General features: G+C 41.2%; 3 protein-coding genes across 8 annotated transcripts; 1 reads left to right on the top strand and 2 right to left on the bottom strand.

Moving 5' to 3' along the window:
- Window positions 1-237: 237 nt before the first annotated feature.
- atf5a (activating transcription factor 5a) lies at window positions 238-5,984 on the top strand. The gene is made up of 4 exons (XM_021618985.3): window positions 238-619; window positions 1,979-2,233; window positions 2,562-3,801; window positions 4,089-5,984. The coding sequence occupies exons 2-4, from the start codon at window positions 2,089-2,091 to the stop codon at window positions 4,276-4,278; spliced, it is 1,575 nt and encodes a 524-aa protein (XP_021474660.3). The 5' UTR covers window positions 238-619; window positions 1,979-2,088; the 3' UTR covers window positions 4,279-5,984.
- A 1,295-nt stretch (window positions 5,985-7,279) lies between these two features.
- On the bottom strand, window positions 7,280-18,172 carry stk36 (serine/threonine kinase 36 (fused homolog, Drosophila)). 6 transcript variants are annotated; one of them, XM_090187060.1, is made up of 20 exons: window positions 17,594-18,172; window positions 17,315-17,455; window positions 17,097-17,158; window positions 16,831-16,961; window positions 16,162-16,411; window positions 15,845-15,938; window positions 15,569-15,729; window positions 12,852-13,033; window positions 12,494-12,653; window positions 12,248-12,364; window positions 11,854-12,030; window positions 11,473-11,564; window positions 11,265-11,328; window positions 11,066-11,176; window positions 10,808-10,882; window positions 10,604-10,721; window positions 10,232-10,358; window positions 9,879-10,062; window positions 8,534-9,574; window positions 7,280-7,904 (listed from the first exon to the last, which is right to left on the bottom strand). In XM_090187060.1, exons 4-20 carry the CDS (start codon window positions 16,887-16,889, stop codon window positions 7,806-7,808), a joined length of 3,111 nt encoding a protein of 1,036 aa, XP_090043186.1. In that variant the 5' UTR covers window positions 16,890-16,961; window positions 17,097-17,158; window positions 17,315-17,455; window positions 17,594-18,172; the 3' UTR covers window positions 7,280-7,805. The 6 variants fall into 6 exon arrangements, with proteins under 6 accessions (XP_090043186.1, XP_021474656.3, XP_021474658.3 ...); XM_021618981.3 differs by having other exon boundaries at window positions 17,097-17,174; window positions 17,594-17,958; XM_021618983.3 differs by having other exon boundaries at window positions 12,494-12,629; window positions 17,097-17,174; window positions 17,594-17,958.
- A 138-nt stretch (window positions 18,173-18,310) lies between these two features.
- On the bottom strand, window positions 18,311-22,446 carry LOC149980066 (POU Class 2 homeobox-associating factor 3-like). The gene is made up of 4 exons (XM_090187063.1): window positions 22,130-22,446; window positions 21,668-21,759; window positions 21,209-21,463; window positions 18,311-18,815 (listed from the first exon to the last, which is right to left on the bottom strand). Exons 1-4 carry the CDS (start codon window positions 22,137-22,139, stop codon window positions 18,603-18,605), a joined length of 570 nt encoding a protein of 189 aa, XP_090043189.1. The 5' UTR covers window positions 22,140-22,446; the 3' UTR covers window positions 18,311-18,602.
- Between the last annotated feature and the right edge of the window lie 18 nt (window positions 22,447-22,464).

The following is a 22,464-nucleotide window of genomic DNA, read 5'->3' as shown; positions in this document are numbered from 1 at the left end:
ACTGAGTTGCAATAGCAACCAAGCATCCCCTGTATAGCATATGGTGTCCTTCCTCGCAGCATAAAATTAAATAGTCCCCATGTAAACAATGAGGCGCATAAGTGTGTTTACGCCTCGTGGCATCAATAATAAGTCACATTTTTGGCATCAGGCATGTTTACATTTCCTGTGCACCTGTTCTGATAGGGAACCAGCTGTAGCCTACCTCCTCCTCCTCCCACCTAAACATCGATTTTCAATATAATTGTAAAGACATCTCCACCAATAGCAAATATATTGAATAGATATTCTTCAAGTCTAAAAACTGGAACGTGCGTGGATGTCTCGAAAACAAGAGGTTGGAGAGAGAGGGCGGAGGAATCTACAGCATGGTTTGCCTGCCCATCGTGACGCAGCCGGTTGCTAGGTGTGAATGAACTGATGCTCTCACTCAATAAATCGTCTCTCAGTCATCAAGTTCATCACAACAAAGAAGCAACAACAAGACTTCACTTCTGTCCCGGATTTTCCAAGGGAGCCATGGCTTGTTAAATTAGAGAAGAACTCGGACCCCCGAAAGACGCCGTGCTTTGCTCTTGCAACGCACCCCAAACTCACAAGAATTTTCAGCAAGAATGGAGTAAGTGAAACTTGTTACATTGTATCCTTTCTGAAGCGTTCGAAACTTTGTTGCCAGCGCACTCACCTGAACTGTTGTGCATATTACATTGTATCTGTTTGAGATACATTTAACTCAATAATGTAATCTACGGGTGGTATGTTTAACCGAACGTTTTTAGTGCTTATAATAGCTACAGCGTTGTGATGACTGCTGAAAACTTTGTCAACAACAACAGTAATCACACCACTACAATAGAAATAGGCAGCCCATAAATGATAATGACAATGGCAGCAAAAGGCAAATAATAACAGTATGCTATGTTATTGCTGTTAAAAATTTTGAACACACTATTTTTGTGATAAATGTACAGTATGGCCAATACTGTAAACTTTATTGGCTCAGTATATTTGAGTCTGCCTTGGCAAAAGGTGTTGTCATGTGGGAATAGGTTTGTTTAAAAAAAATGTATTCACTTTGTCTGAGTATCCATTAATTAAGCTGTTGTTATAGTTAGACAACCATTAGGCTAAGGTGTTTCTCTATTATCAATGACGTCTTAAAATGGTGCATGTGAAGGCTGATTGTTTAGAGTAGGCCAATTAGATAGTTAACCATATTGAGGAAGTAACGGTGCTCCAGATGAGTCTGGGTTATCCTAGAACATAAACAGGTGTGCATTGTCATTTGCTTCAGCCCACGTGTTTTGAATGCATCAAGTGCATCAACATAACATTTGTGGTGTGGTCATTATGACAGCACACCCACGGACTCTCAGATCCTGTGAAGTTATTCTGACTTTTGAGAGATCTTTTATTTCTGACGATTATATATATATTTTTTTACTGTATGTAAGTGAACATAATGTGTGAATGTTGCTGTCTGTATTGTGGGTTTGGCTTGGGCTGTTATCTCACCTTTATGATCTGAACCTTTAAGATTTTGTAAGGTCAGATAGTTCAAAAACCCAATAACCTCAGTTGGGAGTGGGACCTTGAGGACATGTGTTACTTGCACTAATAACAATATGATAACATGGTAATAGTGCAACATTGGGTTATATTTCTATTTATTGCGATTGCCTGCTAGTCAAAAGCACATTTTTTTTTTACATAATGTTGTAAGTGTTGGGCTTGCAAACCTGTTGAGTTCATTACCTACCTAGCCACCTAGAGACTGAATGGGTTCAACCCAATATGTTTTCTTCTTGTTCCTTTGTTAAGTGGGACATCTATTCTTTTTGTATGATGAGTGACCCATACTGTTTTAAGAAATGTTTCAGCCACTGTTTTTGTGATGATGATCAGCAACCCAGTGTCAGTGTATAGTTTTTAATGATTTGCTTTTAACACCTCCCTACTCATTCTTTATCTCCTATAGGTGTCATTATGCTCACCCAGCCCTGCTCACTGTGGCTCAACTCTCAGACCCCACCAACTCATATTGTACGATCGGACTAATCGGATTGAATCAAAAGACCAATAGACAAAATGATGGCAACGTCAGCAGCTCCTCTCTGGAAGACTCTTCGCGTCTGCCCGGCAGACCCCCTCGCTCTCTCTCACCCACAGGCTAACCTCAGCCAATCACAGGAGTGCAGGGGGGAGGTGCCAGAGGAGAGCCAGCACTTAATTGGTGAGTTGCAGAGTACGCTTTTTTATTTTTCCACATTTCAGGTGGGCACCGCACTGCAGCACATTCGTTCTCCTTCGAACAGTGAGTAATAAAGTAGTTAACGTCTGAAGTTTTTTCCTGTTGAAATGTAGCTACTTTATACTAAATGATTGAAGTTGTTTTCACTCATTTTCATGTTCAAGCTTTAAAATACAAACACATTATTTGTTTTTCCATTATCGACGTTTAAGATTTCATTACCATTGCTATGTAGTTTTAATGAATTACAATCAATTAACGATGATGTTTGTTGCATTTATGACATTTTGTATTTTTCTTCTCTCAATAGGTGATGGTCTCACGGACTGGATGACGGAAGAAGTGGATTTCTCCTCGTACCTCCCAAACCCTCACCCCTCTCCCTCCCCCAATTCCTCCCTTCCTCCCTCACCCCTCCAGCATGACATCCAGGTGCCCTCTGACTTGGAGGTCATGACTTCTCTGCTGCAAGAGGAACTCGCTCAACTGGAGGACTACTTCCTGTCTGAACCGCTGCCGGAGAAAGGACCAAAACTGGGAAAATGCGACAAGGGTCCACCGCCAGTGGGTCCCCACCAGTCATACTACCAGTTGCCCTTTCATGCGTCATCATACTCCACCTCCAACCAATCGGAACACAGCCCTCTACTTGTTACCCTGGCAACTGGGGAACTAGACCTGCTGAGCTTTTGCGGAGGTGGGCCCATTGGGCGATCAAAATTGCCTAGACACACCCCTTACAGTTGTAGCAATCGCCCCAATGGGTGTAGTCGCAAAAGAGTTTCAGATGGGGTGAGGGTGGGCGAGGTCTACGAGAATAGCATATGGAGTTCCAAAGGAAGTAACCCATCAGTGACTCTAAGTGGCAGTTACAGCTGTGTAGAGGACGAGCGGGTAGTCGGGAAAGGTTACTGTCTAGGCAGCGGAGTTGAGATTCGAAGATGCCCTTTTTTACCCAAGGAAGAGAAAAATTGTCAGTTTGCGGAAGAGGTCATAGCCGTTGGCAGTGGGTATGGTGGCTTTGGCGGGCCGCTGGATATCCCACACAAGAAAGAGGAGCTGTTGATGTATGGCATGAGAGAAGTGAATGTCAGTTGTGGTGGTGGAGGATGTGCTAGTAGCAGTGGGATAGAATTGTTGAGTAGTAATGTCAAAGTTGGCGTAGTCGGTGAGTTGTCTTCCAAGATGTCCACTATTCCTTGGAAGACAGAGACTAGTGAGGGTTGTTATCTTCAGGCACCGTCCCAATCAGAGGCCTCCTACCACCACGGCTTCCAAGGGACGGTCAGCGAGCAGGTCAAGGCAGAGGGTTTAGATATGGGCCGTCAACATCATGACTTCCACTGTGGTGGGTTCCTAGAGGACCAGCAGGGCTCTGAGTGTCTGGCAATGGATAGGGAGGCTCTTGACAGGCAGGTGGTGTTGGGGTTGAAGGAGGACCCCTGTCCCCTCGCGAAGCCTGAGCTGGACGAAACAATGCCAGGGGAGGTCCACCACCCACCAGAGCGCAAGCAGAAGAAGAGAGACCAAAACAAGACTGCCGCTCATAGGTATGATGATTCAACCAAGCGCTGAAAACTTAAGGTGGTGTTCAAATTTGAGATCTGCGCACAATTTCTACACAAGTCTCCCATTGACATCAATAAATTATTTTAGCGAAAGCCTGAGTTGTGTGTCCTTCTCTCAACTCTAAATTGACAGGTTTGTGGTTATCCAAATGTTGTTGTCTGATTTGTTGATAACATAACTAAATAGAACATTGCCACTGGCATTTGACTTTTACTTTGATTTCACTCAGATTAATCCTATCTTCTCCCGTTTGACCCCACCCTACCAGGTATCGCCAACGTAAAAGGGCAGAGCTGGACTGCCTTGAGGAGCAGCTGCACGGTCTGGAGGGGCATAACCGGGAACTTCGGGACAAAGCAGAGTCAGTGGAGAGGGAGATCCAGTATGTTAAAGACCTACTGATCGAGGTGTACAAAGCCCGCAGTCAGCGGCTCAAGCAATCGGACACCGACGCCTGATGATGAAGATAAGATGACGAAGACTTTCTGCAAGTAGATTTGAAGAAAAAATGACAGGGAAATGTTAGTTTTTCAATGTTTTGAAATGGAATATTACATTTTTTCTTTTTCTTTGGGAGGGTCAGGGTGGGGGGCAACAAAGGGGTTCAATTGCATGTTTTGATGACGTGATTTTTTTTATTTTTACGAGTCAAACAACTACTTTATACTTCCACTGTTTCGGCAATCGGCACTAACCAAGCAAGCCTGCACTGTGATGCTGTAATGTCTCAGCTGACAATCAATTTCTGAATGGGTTTCCTGTTGAATGGCGATGGGTTTGATTTCCACCATTGGTGTTTTTTATATACTGGTTAGACTAATGTGATTCAACTAAGGCCTTACACTGGTCTTGATGTCAATAACTTAGCTACTGGTTCAATATACTCATTAGCTTTTTATCAAAAGACAATCTTTGTTTATTTGTGGGAGCTTTGCACTATTTGTATATTTTCCCAAATTATTATTCCAATAATTGAAAACAAACTAATATAAATATGAATGCAAAAACAGCCTTTAGGGAAGACTTAAGATTTTGTTGAAAGTGTTGTCCCCTTAAATGCTAATTGCAATATGATACAATCAGTTTTATAGCTCAGGTTATGCAATTCATGCCCAAAGTTCTAGAAGTATGTAAGTTGGTAATTCTTGACTGAAGATTTTTTTGCATGGCAAAGACATTCATGGCTACTAAAATTAACGAGTTCTGTCTGTCTATATGATGCTGTATAGCTACTGTGCACTGATTCCATAGCAGCCTCACATTCCATGCTCTCTCTCAGCAAATTCACTTGTCTCTAGCTCTTTCCTAGTTGTTTCTCTTCACTGGATTAGATGGTATAGGATTTCAGAAATCAATGTGGGACCCTCTGTCTCTTTACTTGCTGTAAAAGCAAATCAGGGTTTGTGATTTTATATGGCGGGTATGCTCGTCTGATTTATAAAGACTTTTTCAATTGTGTCTTGAAGGAGAGATGGTAGGTAGGTAGTTAGCCTTTGCGTTTTTCTAAAAAAGAACAAAAAAACTATTTTTCACTAGAATGTTTGTGATAGCTTTTCATGTTGTTTCCCGCTTTTGTCTACGAGGATGCAGTGTCAATTAATTTAGTATAAACCTTTATTTTATAATTAGGTACAATTCTCAATTTTTCTAAAAACGGTCAATCTGCTTTAAGCAAATGTAACAATATATCATCTTTAAATTTGAAAATCTAATTGGATCTTTAGTGAATTAATCCAATTGAATTGCTGTTGCTTTTTTAATGAATTTAAGTTGAAATGCAATAACTCTTAAATGTCCTAACGAATAGTTAAGATCTTAATATAATGTAATTATCTAATTATCTGTTATCAATCTTTTGGATGAATGAGTAGGACACTGCATCTTTTTCAAATATGGTCTGTTATCTTGGCGATATACAATCATGTTTCTGAAATACAGCTTTTAATGCAATGTGTATTAATGTTATTTTGTGATATTGAGATTCTATTACTTTCAATATTAAGCCTCACGCATTTCAGCAACACGATTACGACCAATAAGTTACACCTGATAAAATAACCAACCATTTAGTAATTTGGAAATAATTCCAATGTTTCCTCTCAATATATTTCCTTTGTGTTACATGTCACTCGTTTTATTCAAATAAAGTGATTTGTTGTCTACACAGTAGTAGTTTATTCTTGTTTTGAGCTCATCTCCGTTATGCATGGGTAATTTCTGGTGAAAAGCCAGGGGAGATTTAGCCCACATAAATGAAATAACGGATAGATTAGGATACTTCTTGGAACTGTTTCGAAATGAGGCATTAAAAGTATTTTTTTTTTTTGGATGCTTAGGCTATGTTGTTGTCTTTTACACAGCGTGGATTACATGGACTGTTGTACAGAATCTGGCTCGATTTCAAATATATTTAACGTTCTATTGCTTTATCAATCTGCTCCTCGGAGGGTAAGGCCAAAAACACCCGTCTCTATATTTTTGTTATGGAGGGCAAGCAAATTTTATACAAGACAGGATTTTCTTTGACATACATACCTGTAGCATATATATTTATAAATTTTTTCAAAAAAGTGCAACCAGTCATTCCATGTGAGATGGACCCAGTATTCACTCGAGGGTGTCATTTTCTGTGTAAAGAAGACAAGTTAAGTGGTGTAGACCTACATATAAAAAAAAAAATGACATGCTAAAAATCCCAACATGTCATTTTACATATAAAATAGTGTTACTACATACATATTAAACTGTCATATAGGCCCTATTCAGCACGAAATCAGGCACTAGCCTACTCAAAAACACATATTAAATTGTGTGTATCGACTCTATCAGTCACATTATATCACACAGCCTAGGACCAAATGTTATCAAGCATATAATGTTCAACAGTATTTGAAATATATTTTATCTCCTCAAAAATTATGTTTTAAGGGGATGCATTACACTCAAATATTGATTTATATACTCTGGGGGAAAAACATTTACTTTGACAAATACTAATTTGAGACATTTTCACAAGGGACCTTATGCCCATCTAAAATGGAATTGGATCATACGAAGCATATTTGTGCCACAAGGAAATCCACAACATGATCTCTCTCTTCCTGGTAATTGCCGCAAACTGCACTTTGGCAAGAAAGTTGTACAACCAACATGTGCAATGCCAATGTTCTAAATCCCTTTATATTCATACATGAATGATATTCCGTCTCATAAAATGGGCTAATTTAAATGTTGACAACATCTTAATAATGCAATCAAAATAAACAGATTTTTAGAATATTATTTTGTTCTGAAAACTTGCTCACTTGGCCACCTGTAGTTTTTTTGTTTTACAATTGAGTTATTATACTTCGTTAAATTATGATTTGAATGAATGCATTGATAGTGTGTGCATGTCATTTTTATCTAATTATTAAAATTGTTTTACCTGCTTTTGAGCCAAACTATCACAAATGTAACCCTTGTCATTACACACAGGAGGGTTTATTAATACCAGTGCATAACAAATCAAAAGTCTTCGTCAAGAATTACTTGAAAACTACCTTTTTACATAGTTAAACAAAATCTATCAATTTATGATAGGCTTACACTACATACTTTATTCAAATTCAAAGCATTACAAATTACATTACACTTAAAAAACTTGACTTACACCGTACAAGTCCAGACCACATTGCCCAAACTAAACAAATCAATTACGCACCTTTCAATTCAAGAGAGTAAAACATGTTAACAAGCTATCCCAAATTACAAATGACAATCCCTCAATGTAATGAAATGTACTTTTATCTTCTAAAACAAAGACATAAAATATTGATGGCAATAATTTTATCAACCAGCACAGATGAGTTATGGGTAGGGGATATAACATCCGGCATCCAGCTTATACATTGAATCCCGGTATTAAGGCAAAGGCAGACGGGCTGATCCACAAGTCTGATCTTACCAAATATACACACTATTCTCTCACTCGCTGCATTGGACTTCATAGCAGCTTGATGATCTGACAGTAGTCACACTGTGGAGGTGCGACATGCTGTGAAGCCTGACGAAGTTTCTCACGTGCATCAAGGGACAGCAGAGCCTTAAGGCACAGATGAAAGAGGTTGGAATATGGTCTTAGTAGAGACAGAGTTTGTGTATGTGTTAGAGAGAGCGAGAATGTGTGTGTGTGTGTGTGAGAGTATGTTTGTGTGAGAGAGTATGTGTATCTGTGTAAGCATGAGAGTGATAAGAGAGTGAATGTGTGTGTGTGAGCAGACATGCAGTGTTGCATCCAGAGTTAAATTACTAAAGGCAATGGTGAGTAAAGAAAGTTTTGGTGTTTGATCATGACATGAGATATGGCAACATTTAAGAAACTCAATAAATTATATAATAGAAAGACTAAATAAAAACTTTTTGTGTAAGCAATGGGTTCGGAGGGGATAACATTCTACAACAGCCTGGCCTCAACACACTGAAAAAGTTTTAGAAATGTAGAAAGTCTAATAACTACATAAACACTTCAAAGAGTAGTATTATTTGCATTCTAAATTAGATAACAAGCCAGTTATTTTTTTATTTTATTTTAAAATGTGTGTTAGATCTCATGGAGGATATGAACCCATTTTTCTTTAAACAAAATTAAGTTTGATCCACTGTGACTAAACTATTCTATGGTGCTTATATTTATTTCAATGTCTACCCCTTGGTAATATCACCCTCTATTACCTGTCGTAGTGCATCCTGTTGGCTGTATAAGCTCAGGGTAGCAACAGCCGCTTGTTGGACTGTATGCTGGGAGTCGGTACATGCGGCCTGTAGGAGGAGAAGGGGCACGTCTCCCTCCAGCAGTGAGGCCACACCCCCTTCCACAGCAGCCATGTTGCCCAGGGCAGCGCAGCAGTGGCGGCGCGTCAGGGCATCAGGGTCCGCTATGAGGGAGAGTAGCTCAGTTGTTGCCCAATTGGCTTCCGCCATCCATCCACTTCCATCCCCCTGGTCTGCTACTTGCTGTTTGAGTGTTGTGGATGAGTCTCCTCCGTCTCCTACCAGGGACTGGGAGGACACAGTTTTGTCTGGCTTGCCCTTCTTCCTGTCCCGGGCTGTAATAGGGGCACTACTGTTCTCTCTCTCATTGGCTCTCCGTGTTCTAAACTCTGCCTTTCCAATAAGCCCCAGCCAATTGCCCACAGCCTTGCAGGCCATCCTCCGTACGGACGTGGAGGGGTCGTGGAGACAGCCAATTATGTCTCTGAGGATGGCGGGTTGCAGCCGGGTCCATTGTGGGTCACTGGTGGAGGGAGGAGTATGAGGTGCAAACGGGTCCAGGTTACCTAGCAGGCTACAGGCAGCAGCTCTGACCCTGTCGTCTGGGTGAGCCAGGGCCTGGTGCAGGGGAGCAGGCTCCAGATAGAGATGAGGGGTGGAGGGTCGGGACCTGGGGGAGCAGCGGGCAACCTGGGATAGTAGGGTGAAGAGCTCCACGGCCGACCCCCACAGGGCTTCACTTTCAGGCTTTAGCAGGTCAGAGAGAAGGGAGCTGGCAGTCCTAGATACAGACACTGGGTGCCCAGCCTGGTCCCTGACCCTGGAGGCTGGGGCCTGGTCTCTTCTATCCTCCTTGGGGTCACTGCTGGGTGGAGAGAAGAAGCCTTGGGCCCTGGCGGCGGCTGTGAAGCAGGGGACAGAGCGGCCGGGGTCACACAGCAGTAGGCGACATAGCAGAGAGAGAGGCAGTTCCAGGAGAGACGGAGGAACGGACTGGATAACCTGATCCAGAACAGAAAAAAACAAACACACACAATCCAGTTCAACCATCAAAGACACCAGACATTGAACAACACAATGTTCTCCCAATGGTGTCAAGACAGCAGTGTGGTGGAGTAGCAGTTGTGGGATGTGTGACTAGAGCAAGCGGTGTCTTAAATTGCATCAGTCACTCGGTATGTCAGACAGACATATCAACAGAGGGAGATTAATTAAGAGTGGGGTCTTTGCACATTGTCAATATATACTCATACATCCAAAGGCTTAACAATGTTCTTGTAAGGGTGCAGTAAGGGGAGAGCCTGACCTGCAGCAGGCCAGAGACAATGCCAGCGCTGTGGTACAGCTGGAGTAGTCTGTCCATGGTCTCTGAGGACAGGTCCAGGGCAAAGGGGAAACACAGCAGGTGGCAGCTCAACACTGATAGGCTGTTCACACTGGAGTCACAACCCCAAAGCTGGCCGTGAGTCTCGTCAGACGGCCTGGAAACACTGGAAAAGAGGCACTCTCCACATATCACCACCGTAACAGTATGGTATTGATTGACTGTTGATATGCTATAAGTATTATTAGGACAATCACAAGTGAATAAGAAGATGTGTTATGCAAGAAGACAGCTAGACTGAGAGAGAGCGAGAAAGAGATGGAGAGGTCACTAACCATTTAGTGGTGAGCAGGTGGCCCAGGGTGAGTATGCAGTTTGTGTCGCTGTCTGAGAACAGGGGAACACAGCAGTACGGGTCCCTGGTAAGGACAAAAAGGGCGAGGGACAGGAACACATACAGTCCTGATGGGAGAGGAGATGGAAACCATTTATATTAGATTGGTGAGAGCTCAACCTAAAACTTGTCAAAAAAAATGAAGGGTAATAATAATAACAATAAGACAGAATTCCAGAAAATAATTGTTTGTTGTTCAATGTCTTTTTTAAGTAGGCATGGAAACAGATTAGACAGACGTTTCGGTTTTAGCCTTCTTCATTGTGTTCAACGTTGGTGAGAGACCAACATCATCAGGTAGTGTAGTTTATACCATTTGAGGAGCAGAACTTTGTTCTGGCTGATGTTTTCTCCAGTGAAGTACCAACTTTCACCCACAGGAGGCGCAGAATGCTTGGATCCAAAGAAGCAGAGTGCGGAGGACTTTCATGCTATTCAGAGAATAAAAGGGGATCTTTTTTTAAATGGATCAAAATATTTTTTGTTATTGACAAATCTGTATGCAGGCACAATTAACCTCAGTTAGGGTGTGGAGAACCAATGACAAGAAGCCATCACAGAACCCCCAGCCTGATGGTAACGGGACGCGTGGCTGGGAGAGAGAACATTTCAGGGAACAGTCTAGTCAGACACAACAAATCATGTAGATTTTTTCATTGCAAAACTATTTCTAGAAGTAAAAAGCTGTCATACAAATAATTTGTATAAATATTTACACACAAAGATAACACCATTCAATCATACACAATCATTAGCTATGCAAGTCATAGCCTACCTCATCGGAGTCTGAGAGAAGCTTGTTGAGCTGGGTAGTGATCCTGTCCATGCTAACAACCACAGAGACTCCACACTGGCTGAATATGGCCAGAATGGCTGCAGCCAGAGGCTAGATGAGAGATGGAGAAAAGGAGTCTGTCCAGAGCCAATTCAACACGACTAGCCTACTGCATTTCTTTGAGTGGTTTCATACTTACTGCCAATGGGTTAGGGTCAGGCCGAAGAAGAATCTTGAAAAAGGGCATGGCGTAATCTTCCAGTCTACAGTGAGAAAAGGTTTTGTGTCATATGACATTGAAATATTGTTAAACATTGTCATTTTAAACTATGACCTCTAACTATGTAAACGTGCTAAATACAAAAATGTTAAACCACTAAGAGGGGAGAAGAAATAAAGAAACAAACCTGTTCTCTGCTTGTTGCCAGTCACGGTGCTTCTCCCAATAGTTCAAGAGTAGAACAATAACTTCCCCCAGTACTGTCACACTCCATGGTTGCTGATGGAGATTATTAACATGATGAGAGAGACAGAAAAAGCGAGTTAGCAGTTGAGGGGATATCCACCGAAATTAACATTGCAGTCCTTACTGGCACATATTTACTTGAATGAAACAGCCATCAAATAGTTCTCACAATCTCATTGGATTATTGAAGACCAAGTCCTGATCTATGAAAATATAACATGTATACCCAGGGCCCAGCTGTAAAAGAGACCTTGGTCTCAGTCTGTGTTCCTTGTTGAAATAAAGGTAAAATAATAATACTGGTTAATATCACCAAATTAACCTTAACGACCACTGGATTCTCCACAATATCCTGGACTAGGTTGAACAGGAAATGAGGTAGTCCAACTTCCTGTCTAAGTCGATGGGAGTCCTCTGAGTCGGAGGTCAAGATCAGGTTGGACAGGACCTTCAGTGGCTGACGGATCTGACATGCCCCCTCCAGGATACCATCCAATAGCTGACCAAGAACACAGAACCACAGGGTTTATGTCAAAGAAAACATGTGAATAAACGTTATTGATCCTTAGAGGGGAGATTGGATTTGTCACCAGCATAGAAGACATCCCACACTTTACAGTGTCATTGAATTAAAATCACACCAAATACATTTTTTTCTATCCAACTTGAATTCAACTAACTTGATTCTACTGTAGTTGCCTGTAAGTAGTAGTTACCAGGGTTTTGGATGTCAGCAACTTCTCTTTCAATCGAGGTATGATTTGAATGGTTTGGCCGCTGGAAACGGAGGTCTGCTGGACCAACCTCTCCCACTCCTCATCACTGTCAACATCCTAACAAAAAGTAGTAAAGAACCAACAATGAATTACAAACCAAGAAAAACTCATGAAACCCAAAACCCTATCCTAGACTGTGTCTTCGTCACTCAAAGAGCACTTCTCTCCAGCAGCAGTGACACTAACCTGGCTGTGGAGCCGCACAGCACTCAGGCTGGTCCTGGCCTGACCCCGCTCCTGAGTCTCAGGTCGCCTCAGGGCCTGTCGGGGCCCAACCTCCACAGAGGGGAACTCCTGTTCGTAGTCCCGGCTAATCTGACCCCTGCTAGGGACACGGGGGAAACCCCTTTACATTTACATAAACAACTTTTATAAATTAGTAACGTTTCAGGTTGACATCCTTTGTCAAAGCTTTGAACATTTACGATGCACCTGGAGAAGCAACCCTCAGATGTGTGAGTGCTTTCCATTGATCATTTTCATAGAACACACCTGTCTGTGGGGAGTAGACTGTCTGGAGTTTTAAAGGCTCACCACATTTTACCTGTTAGTGGAAATCTCAATGGCAGACTGTTTTGGGGTAAGGCTCAGATTGGCGGTTAATTGTGACAGATCTTGATCCAAACCATCTGAGGGAGCCACCAGGCTGTCTTTGGACAGGGGCTTCACTACAGGTGCTGTCCTTGAAAGTGCCCGACTAGATGATTCAGTCTTTCCGTTTCCCACCTGAGCATAGAGTGTATGAGTGTTAAAGTTACAGTGAATAGAACAGCTTGTCCTTCCTTTCCATTTCTATGTACGTTCATGATTACGACACACACAATTATGATACACATGATACTTTACTTTTACAACATTTCTGGCCTGATACTGTGTGTTGATTCAACAGCTCTGTCTGTCACTTTGTGCACACAGTGTTTGACATTAACCTTCAGACAAGTAGGACAGATTTTTGAAACACAATTTTTACATCATTGTATGATGCAAGGAACCACTTTACAAAATAAAATGCATTATCATTATTATTATTACCATAGAAAATCTGTTTTTTTAGCCTACATTCTGCCTATCAAAATACAACAAGGCTCCCTTGGTTGGCCACCCTAAAGGCGTCCACATGCTTCCCAGTTTAGTGGAGTTCGTGAATTTATTATGATGACATTTTGTGACATTTTTGTTTGTTTTGGACTTAAGGGTTTTCTTGGCTTATCAGGCACACAAAAAGTCTATGCCCCTTCGTCAGTGATTGGTCAACAGTAGAGATTCTTCAATAAAGTGTTGTCGTTCAATGAGAGACAACTTGTTTTCATGCACATTTTTTAATAGAAAAATACTGCACCAAACATCTGTTTGAAATTAATGACAGATTTCTTGAGTTATCTTAAATTCATTTGGACTCTTTTGAGGAAGTGCATACTGGCTACTTCGTCTCAAAACGGACAAAGACTACTATTGCAGTTTTTGTTCTAGTTTTTCAAGCAAAGATCTTTTAAGGGAATATGCACGCACACTCATTCGGTTAGGCTAAGCACCAGCCGAACTGAAGCATTCGGGTGCCTTAAGTAGCCTATAAAATATTGCTACACTACAATTAAAACTATTACTTTATGTCTTTATAAAATAATTCCCTCATTCAATTAATCAGGGATCAAATGGCTAAGGTAGGCTACTTCAAAGCAAGGTAACGAAGATATGTTTATCTATAACCTTGTAAGGATAAAATATTCTGAAACTCCCAAAGCCACCAACTGTTAATAAATTAAAGCAATATAGGAAGATATTATAATTTCAGCACTGTTTTGATTGGGACAGCGCCATCGTGATGCTTTGAGACAAGTTTGGGGGACATGTCTTGATAAATCAATCAATATCAGACTTGAGTTTTCACTGAATCCCCATTTGGATATTTGGTTGCAATTAGGTCAGGAAAATTTTAGCTTAATTGAGGTGGGTGCTTATGATCATCCTTAGTCTAGTTTGCTCATCTCAACAAGTGGATTATTTTTCTCTTCACTCCCAACCAAAAACCCATGACATGTCTGATAAACAAAACCACATTGATTGATTAGCCTAACTGAATCGGTCTGTGTATTTGGTTAATTCATCTCTAGCTGGGCAAATAAGTGGAGGTGATAGCTCATCTATTTGTTGTCTCATCTATCACTGATAAGAAACATTTAGCTTGCTAATGTAACCTTAAATAACCTCACGCATATGCAACTCCAAAAGCCTGCAGAGTGTGTGTGCAATATGAACCCGAGACACTTAAAAAAAAAAGAGTGCTAATATTTTCTTTGCCTATCATGATGTAGTCCCAATTTAACACCATACGCCTGCTCCCCCCACTAGTCGTTGAATTTGCGCCATTTGTAACTCATAGAAGGGCTGGTGCAACCAGTGATTGGTGATTGAAAAAGACTGCTCGTTCCTGTCATTGCAAAACAATTGTACTCCGATGCGCTCTGCTGAAATTGGGAGAATAGTGCGCAAATCATTGCATCCGGATGACATTCTGATCAGAGTAATATATTGTTTAAGATAGAGATTTGTGTAATTTTTTTTACTTTTTTTTTACTTTACTTTTTTACTTAAATCTTTAGTCTGCTATTTTTTTTATTTTTAATTTTTTACTTGTCCCGAGCAAGTGTTCATTTTATTTAATTTATTTCACCTTTATTTAACCAGGTAGGCTAGTTGAGAACAAGTTCTCATTTATAAACTGGCCAAGATAAAGCAAAGCAGTTCGACACATACAATAACAGTTACACATGGAATAAACAAACATACAGTAGAAAAAGTCTATATACAGTGTGTGCAAATGAGGTAAGATAAGGGAGGCAATAAATAGGCCAAAGTAATTACAATATACCAATTAATAAACTGGAGTGTTAGATGTGCAGAAGATGAATGTGCAAATAGAGATTTTTTATTTTAGCTTTATTTAACTAGGCAAGTCAGTTAAGAACAAATTCTTAATTTCAATGAGGGCCTAGGAACAGTGGGCAGAACGACAGACTTGTCAGCTCGGGGATTCGATCTTGCAACCTTTCGGTTACTAGTCCAACGCTCTAAACCACTAAGCTACGCTGCCGCCTCAGATACTGTGGTGCAAAGGAGCAAGACAAATAAATAAATACAGTATGGGGATGAGGTAGTTGGATGGGCTATTTACAGATGGGTTATGTACTGGTGCAGAGATCTGTGCGCTGCTCTGACAGCTGGTGCTTAAAGCTAGTGAGGGCCCTTGCCCAGTCTACCTACCTGTCTGTTCCTCTTGTCCCTCTGTTCCCTGGCCTTGCGCAGTAACCTCCCCTCTCCACCATGTGGCGCTGCTTTCTGTACTGCCTGCTGGAGTTTCAGCACCTGCAGGTCTGGGCTGGCGGCCACTGTCAGCGGGCTGGACACAACGGGGTCTGAGAGAACTACAGACAACAACAACACAAGGAATAGACGAGGTCTCTATGTCTACTATAGAAGCCTGTTATTTAAAAAGGTCTATCATAAAAAGTAAAATATAGAATAAAAAAAGGGTCTTACCTAGAACTCCATCAGCAACAAATGGGTGTTTTAGGAGGTGTGGCCACGACAACCTCTTCTGTGGGTCTTTGGTCAACAAACCTTTCAGGAAAGTCTGGCATGGAAAGATTATAGACAAGCCATGTGGTGATGGGATGCTATCTTAATTAATATACATGAGCTTAAAATCAATAGTTTCAATTCCAAATTGAATTACACAAACTAAATGTTTCACTATTAGTTTTACTATAGTGTCACTGTGAAATGTAGCCTGATTCAGTTTGTATTTCAAGGTAAAACACTGGATTAATTCAGAGTTAACATGGACTCTGTAGTACCATGCAGGTCTGACTCATGGTGTCCGGCCACTTGACCGGGTCTCTGACTATGAGCTGGACCAGCTGAAAGATGGAGTTGGTGTAGAAGGGTGGCGCCCCCGTGTGTAGCTCATAGAGGATGCAGCCCAGAGACCAGAGGTCGGCTGTGTGGTCGTAGGGCTTCTCCTCTACCAGTTCTGGGGACATGTAGAGGGGCGTCCCCTTGATGGAAGTCAGGACCAGGGTGGACACACTCATTGCTCTAGCAAATCTGGAGGATAGGACACACACAGGTACAGTTAAAGGCAGGCAGACAGACAGACTCGCTATAGGGTATAATTAGGCATCATTCTCCACTTGAGTTTCCTCTAGTTTCCTCTTCTCATACATTTAATGAAGAGTGTACCCTCATCAGTGAGATTTCTATAACTGATTGAATCAAAATTCAAAAAAGCACTCGCACATCTGAGCTGTCTGTTGCAGGTGCATGGTAACAATGAGAATACTTGAAAGAAAAGAGAAACCCGCACACTGTTCTTGCTAACAGCTATCACTATTTTTATTCAAGCTTACGTTTTGGCCTTTTGGCCTCGCCAGAGCTTTTCTTAACAGATTGAATGTCACAGCTTTCAACACCACAAAGTTCTCCTTCAACACAAAGGCTGTCCTTTCAGCACCAAATATACTCACCCAAAATCACACAGCTTCACCACCCCTCCTTTACCCAGCAGAATGTTCTGTGGTTTCATGTCACGGTGGAGAATCCGATGGGAATGCAAATAATACAAGGCAGAGACCAGCTGGCAGGCAATATCGCGGACCTTTGCATAGGATGAAAAATACATGCATGAATATCTGCTGTTTGATTGATAATAGGTTTCATTTTACAGTACTTTGTCGTTCTTATTGTAGTACGTTGAGAAATAACCTACTACATCATGAGTCAATGGCTTTACCTGGCTCTCTGGTAAGTTACCATCATCTTCAAGGATCTGGAACAACTCTCCCTCTGCATACTCTGTCACAACAACAACCTGCCATGAATATACAGCATTATCATCATGTTATTAATGAAATTAAAATGTATTGTAGGCATGTATCTTCCATACTAAGTAATAATGTAACGTATAAGTGATGACATTATATGAAGGTGAAGACAACAGCTTTTACATACCTCTCTTTCGGTCTCAAAGCTGTCTAAGAGCAGGACAATGTTCGGATGTTCAAGTCCCCTCATGATGTCAATTTCCCTTTTGAGATTGCGCAGCTCCTTCTCAGAACGGCCCACCTTGGGGATAAACTTTAGTGCCACGACCTACAACGGACCAAAACAAAATGGATGCGCAATGAAAGGGAGCACTACAAGCTATTAATGACAGACCAAGCTGATGTTAACGTACAGCAGAAAGGTCAGTGTGTAACTTTATATTTTCCCAATATACCATATACTCACTTGGCCACTGAACTTTTTACGTCCTTTATACACTCGTCCAAACGAGCCCTCTCCTATCATCTCCAAAACGTGATACAAGTCCATGCTGAAGAGTGTTTGAGAACTTAGCTAGCTCGCTTAACGACGTTAACGTTCGCTAGCAAAACTGTAACATCCACGTTATCCCTCGAAAAATGATAGAGAGGTGAAGTGAGTCGCAGAAACTAGTTATTTGAAGGACCTTAACATATATTAAATTTGCTCCATGAGTATAAAATATGAATATTTGTTATTTTTCTGCAATGAAGTGCTAACCAACGTGCAGAGGAAGAAAACAAAGAGCGCTTGACCACCTGTTGCGTCTAAAGAAAGCGCCGTTTTAAAAACAGTCTCACAAAGAAGCATAGGGACAATACTAATGATTATTACTACATCGCATGAATTATTTCATAACAAATTATTATAATTATTGGTAAAATACTTCATTACGTTACTTTGAATGGTTTGTATTAAACCGTAATACATATTCGAGGCAGGCTACTGAGAAGACAGCAAATTTAACATGGGTCCTTAGCCTAACAACCGATTTTGCGTCTCAGTAACCGATGCTGTCGGTGGAGTTGGGCCATATAAATATAATGAATAGATGGATGTGGAAAAAGATAGATAAACGAGTTTTTAAACCATACTAAACCATATTTGGATAAACTACAGCTCTGGATGATCAAAAACGACAACCTTTTTTCAGTTTCATTTTATTGACTTGAAAAATAATTATGGCAATCTATAAAAAAAGTTCCTTATCTCACTTTCTCTCTCTCATACACTCACACACACAGCTGGTAGACCCTGCCAGCCCTAAACCTCAGGTTGGTCTCCAGATGGGGCACAGAACAGAGTGCGCCCAGCCAGCCACCATCTCCCCGTCACCCTCCAGAAACTCTGTATTTAAACATGACTCATGCTTGACATTTGCCATTTATAATAACAGTTGTCCAAAGTTGACCCATAATAACCTGTGCTACTTAAGTCAGGGCATCCACTGTATTGTAGAGGTCGATTCAGTAGGGTTTGAGTACACAGAGGTATCATATTGAGTGACATTTGTATTAAGCGATATGTAAGTGGGATCCACAGGGTCTGAGTATTCTTGTAGTGAGGAGGGGAGATGATGGGTGTCCAAAGGATTAATTTTCTCTGGTGTGCAGGCCGGAGTCCAAGTCTCTAATGAGGACCAGGAGGCCTGCAAAACATGAAAAGATGATGTTCAAGAAAATATGCATCCAATTGTACCCTTTTCATGCACAAGACACGGTCAATCGAGAAAATGGATAAATTACAAAAAGGGCCGCATCAGAAGCCTCTGTACCTTTTTAGACTGTAGAATTCTGCTCCTCATACAGTGCCTTGCGAAAGTATTCGGCCCCCTTGAACTTTGCGACCTTTTGCCACATTTCAGGCTTCAAACATAAAGATATAAAACTGTATTTTTTTGTGAAGAATCAACAACAAGTGGGACACAATCATGAAGTGGAACGACATTTATTGGATATTTCAAACTTTTTTAACAAATCAAAAACTGAAAAATTGGGCGTGCAAAATTATTCAGCCCCCTTAAGTTAATACTTTGTAGCGCCACCTTTTGCTGCGATTACAGCTGTAAGTCGCTTGGGGTATGTCTCTATCAGTTTTGCACATCGAGAGACTGACATTTTTTCCCATTCCTCCTTGCAAAACAGCTCGAGCTCAGTGAGGTTGGATGGAGAGCATTTGTGAACAGCAGTTTTTAGTTCTTTCCACAGATTCTCGATTGGATTCAGGTCTGGACTTTGACTTGGCCATTCTAACACCTGGATATGTTTATTTTTGAACCATTCCATTGTAGATTTTGCTTTATGTTTCGGATCATTGTCTTGTTGGAAGACAAATCTCCGTCCCAGTCTCAGGTCTTTTGCAGACTCCATCAGGTTTTCTTCCAGAATGGTCCTGTATTTGGCTCCATCCATCTTCCCATCAATTTTAACCATCTTCCCTGTCCCTGCTGAAGAAAAGCAGGCCCAAACCATGATGCTGCCACCACCATGTTTGACAGTGGGGATGGTGTGTTCAGCTGTGTTGCTTTTACGTCAAACATAACGTTTTGCATTGTTGCCAAAAAGTCTTGTTGTTGCCATCTGACCAGAGCACCTTCTTCCACATGTTTGGTGTGTCTCCCAGGTGGCTTGTGGCAAACTTTAAATGACACTTTTTATGGATATCTTTAAGAAATGGCTTTCTTCTTGCCACTCTTCCATAAAGGCCAGATTTGTGCAATATACAACTGATTGTTGTCCTATGGACAGAGTCTCCCACCTCAGCTGTAGATCTCTGCAGTTCATCCAGAGTGATCATGGGCCTCTTGGCTGCATCTCTGATCAGTCTTCTCCTTGTATGAGCTGAAAGTTTAGAGGGACGGCCAGGTCTTGGTAGATTTGCAGTGGTCTGATACTCCTTCCATTTCAATATTATCGCTTGCACAGTGCTTCTTGGGATGTTTAAAGCTTGGGAAATCTTTTTGTAACCAAATCCGGCTTTAAACTTCTTCACAACAGTATCTCGGACCTGCCTGGTGTGTTCCTTGTTCTTCATGATGCTCTCTGCGCTTTTAACGGACCTCTGAGACTATCACAGTGCAGGTGCATTTATACGGAGACTTGATTACACACAGGTGGATTGTATTTATCATCATTAGTTATTTAGGTCAACATTGGATCATTCAGAGATCCTCACTGAACTTCTGGAGAGAGTTTGCTGCACTGAAAGTAAAGGGGCTGAATAATTTTGCACGCCCAATTTTTCAGTTTTTGATTTGTTAAAAAAGTTTGAAATATCCAATAAATGTCGTTCCACTTCATGATTGTGTCCCACTTGTTGTTGATTCTTCACAAACAATTACAGTTTTATATCTTTATGTTTCAAGCCTGAAATGTGGCAAAAGGTCGCAAAGTTCAAGCGGGCCGATTACTTTCGCAAGGCACTGTAGAATGTTCGGGATTGTATCCACGACAACAATAAACCTTACATATTGATGTGCTGTTGTGTTGCCTTTCTGTTTTTTTAATGGTAGGGTAGATATGTGTTTTCTTTCTTACTAAATGTATTGGAAAGTCATTGTATTTAACGACTTCAAAGTAATTATCTTAGGATCTAGTGGTCTGCACGCAGGCAACATGCAGACAGCTCAAGATAATTTGATTGACAGTGCTGGATGCCTTGATGGACGTTAAGACCCCCTTCAGAAGCATCATTCCTTCCCAGACACGTTACACCCCTGTTCGGTGGCGCTTCGAAACTACACTATTTCCAGAGAAGTCTTCGCTGCGGCATTTAAAAAGTCGTAGTGTGTCCTTTCAGACAACCAAATATGCCTTAGCCAAGGCGCTTTCAAGGCGCCACATTCTGAAAGAGATATTCAAGACTTGGGAACATTCAAAGAGGCTATTTAACAGTCCTAGACATCTAGGAAGATAATCAATTAGCCTACAGCTAGAACAGAGGGAATTAGCGCTAGATCCACCACATAAGCATTTAAGAAGGGGAAAAAAAACAGGGGAGGAAGCTAAAGGATATCACTGTGTGAATGGCCATTATGCGTACCTGTCCTTCCCTATAGTCCCTGTGCAATATATGTCCAAGGGACCAGGGCTGTTGATGAGTGTAGTTGCAGGGTTCACTGTATGCTGCAGGTTCAGTCTGTTGAGCCGAGCTGAAGTTATCACTGTATAATGAGAGACACTCTGTCCCATAGTCACTGGGGTTGTCCTCACAGGGCCAGGGTTGTGCACTTGGCTCTGGCACCAGACTTAAGGAAGGTGTGGCAACAGCATCTTGATACCAAGAGTTTGCACATTCCTGTAAGATATCAAAAATGTGTTATTTTACACAAAATCGTATGTTTAATATACCACATAGTAAAGGTGCGTTGTGAAGTTTATCTTATCATATTTTACTGCACGTTACTTTTTTGCAAAGTTATTTAAAGTGGAAATGATGATGATGGCGAGAGCGAGCATGTGTGTTCTTTCTCTGGTTTTGGAACGAAGGATCTCAGCTTACCGATGACAATTTCATTTGACGAGCTCTGCGCTTTTCCAGCAATTCCTTTACCGTGATCTTCACCCGAACACCTTCGTAGACCTTTGGCTTTTCTGTGTCAAGGAAATGAGTATATTTATACATAGGAAAATTGCTTTTCCCGCGGCCTTCTCACTAATGCATTTACGCAGGTGCTGAAGTTTGATAGCCTATCCATTTTACGCAATGTGCGTAGTTTCTTTTTTTGCGCACTTAAATTTTTTAGCGCACTTAAATCCGTAATTGGTGAATATGCCGCCAGCCTTATTGTCGACCGAATCTTAACATTAGGCTACACTTAATTTCCTGCCAATGATCCATTTAAATGAGTTTGAGCATGAGAATAACAACGTCCTCAACTTATTTTATTTCATTTCACTTACTTACTTGCTGATGCTTTTTCAGCCAACCAATACACAGTTATCAAAATATAAAATAACTCACCACCCGACATTTTGCTTGGAGACACAAAACTGAGAAGAATGCAGTGCAAAGCTGATCAGGTAGAGGATTCAGTCAGTGGACAGCGGCAAGGTGCTGGATCAACTCACTCAATTGAAACAAACGAAACACGAGGTAGGACCTCCAAACGTGGCTAAGACGTGAACCAGAAATACAGGTCCGTTGTATTTATTCTGTATTTACTTCTGCGTTTTGTGATGCATATATATACACAGTGTACAACCTTGTCGTCATAACGATTAACAATGATAGTGGGGTATGTATTTGAATATTCAAATATGCATCTCAAAAAGAGAAGCGTTTTTTCCTGGTCTAAG

The sequence above is a fragment of the Oncorhynchus mykiss genome, chromosome 10 (assembly GCF_057628025.1).
Source record: "Oncorhynchus mykiss isolate SJ-2025 chromosome 10, ASM5762802v1, whole genome shotgun sequence".
Taxonomy (NCBI): domain Eukaryota; kingdom Metazoa; phylum Chordata; class Actinopteri; order Salmoniformes; family Salmonidae; genus Oncorhynchus; species Oncorhynchus mykiss.
The sequence above is the reverse complement of the archived record's forward strand: the minus strand, read 5'-3'. Positions and strand labels throughout refer to the sequence as shown.

What these genes read in the sequence shown, in the direction of transcription:
- atf5a (XM_021618985.3), top strand. Translation starts at nt 2,089, where the DNA reads ATGATGGCAACGTCAGCAGCTCCTCTCTGGAAGACTCTTCGCGTCTGC. An exon ending in GGAGAGCCAGCACTTAATTG is followed by an intron (nt 2,234 to 2,561) that starts GTGAGTTGCAGA and finishes TTCTCTCAATAG; the next exon opens with GTGATGGTCTCACGGACTGG. An exon ending in AACAAGACTGCCGCTCATAG is followed by an intron (nt 3,802 to 4,088) that starts GTATGATGATTC and finishes CCACCCTACCAG; the next exon opens with GTATCGCCAACGTAAAAGGG.
- stk36 (XM_021618981.3), bottom strand. Translation starts at nt 17,677, where the DNA reads ATGGACTTGTATCACGTTTTGGAGATGATAGGAGAGGGCTCGTTTGGA. An exon ending in TGGCAACAAGCAGAGAACAG is followed by an intron (nt 11,329 to 11,472) that starts GTTTGTTTCTTT and finishes TTCTCACTGTAG; the next exon opens with ACTGGAAGATTACGCCATGC. An exon ending in AAAGTTCTGCTCCTCAAATG is followed by an intron (nt 10,359 to 10,603) that starts GTATAAACTACA and finishes CTCTCCCATCAG; the next exon opens with GACTGTATGTGTTCCTGTCC.
- LOC149980066 (XM_090187063.1), bottom strand. An exon ending in GTCAAATGAAATTGTCATCG is followed by an intron (nt 21,464 to 21,667) that starts GTAAGCTGAGAT and finishes GATATCTTACAG; the next exon opens with GAATGTGCAAACTCTTGGTA. An exon ending in GGGACTATAGGGAAGGACAG is followed by an intron (nt 18,816 to 21,208) that starts GTACGCATAATG and finishes CATGTTTTGCAG; the next exon opens with GCCTCCTGGTCCTCATTAGA.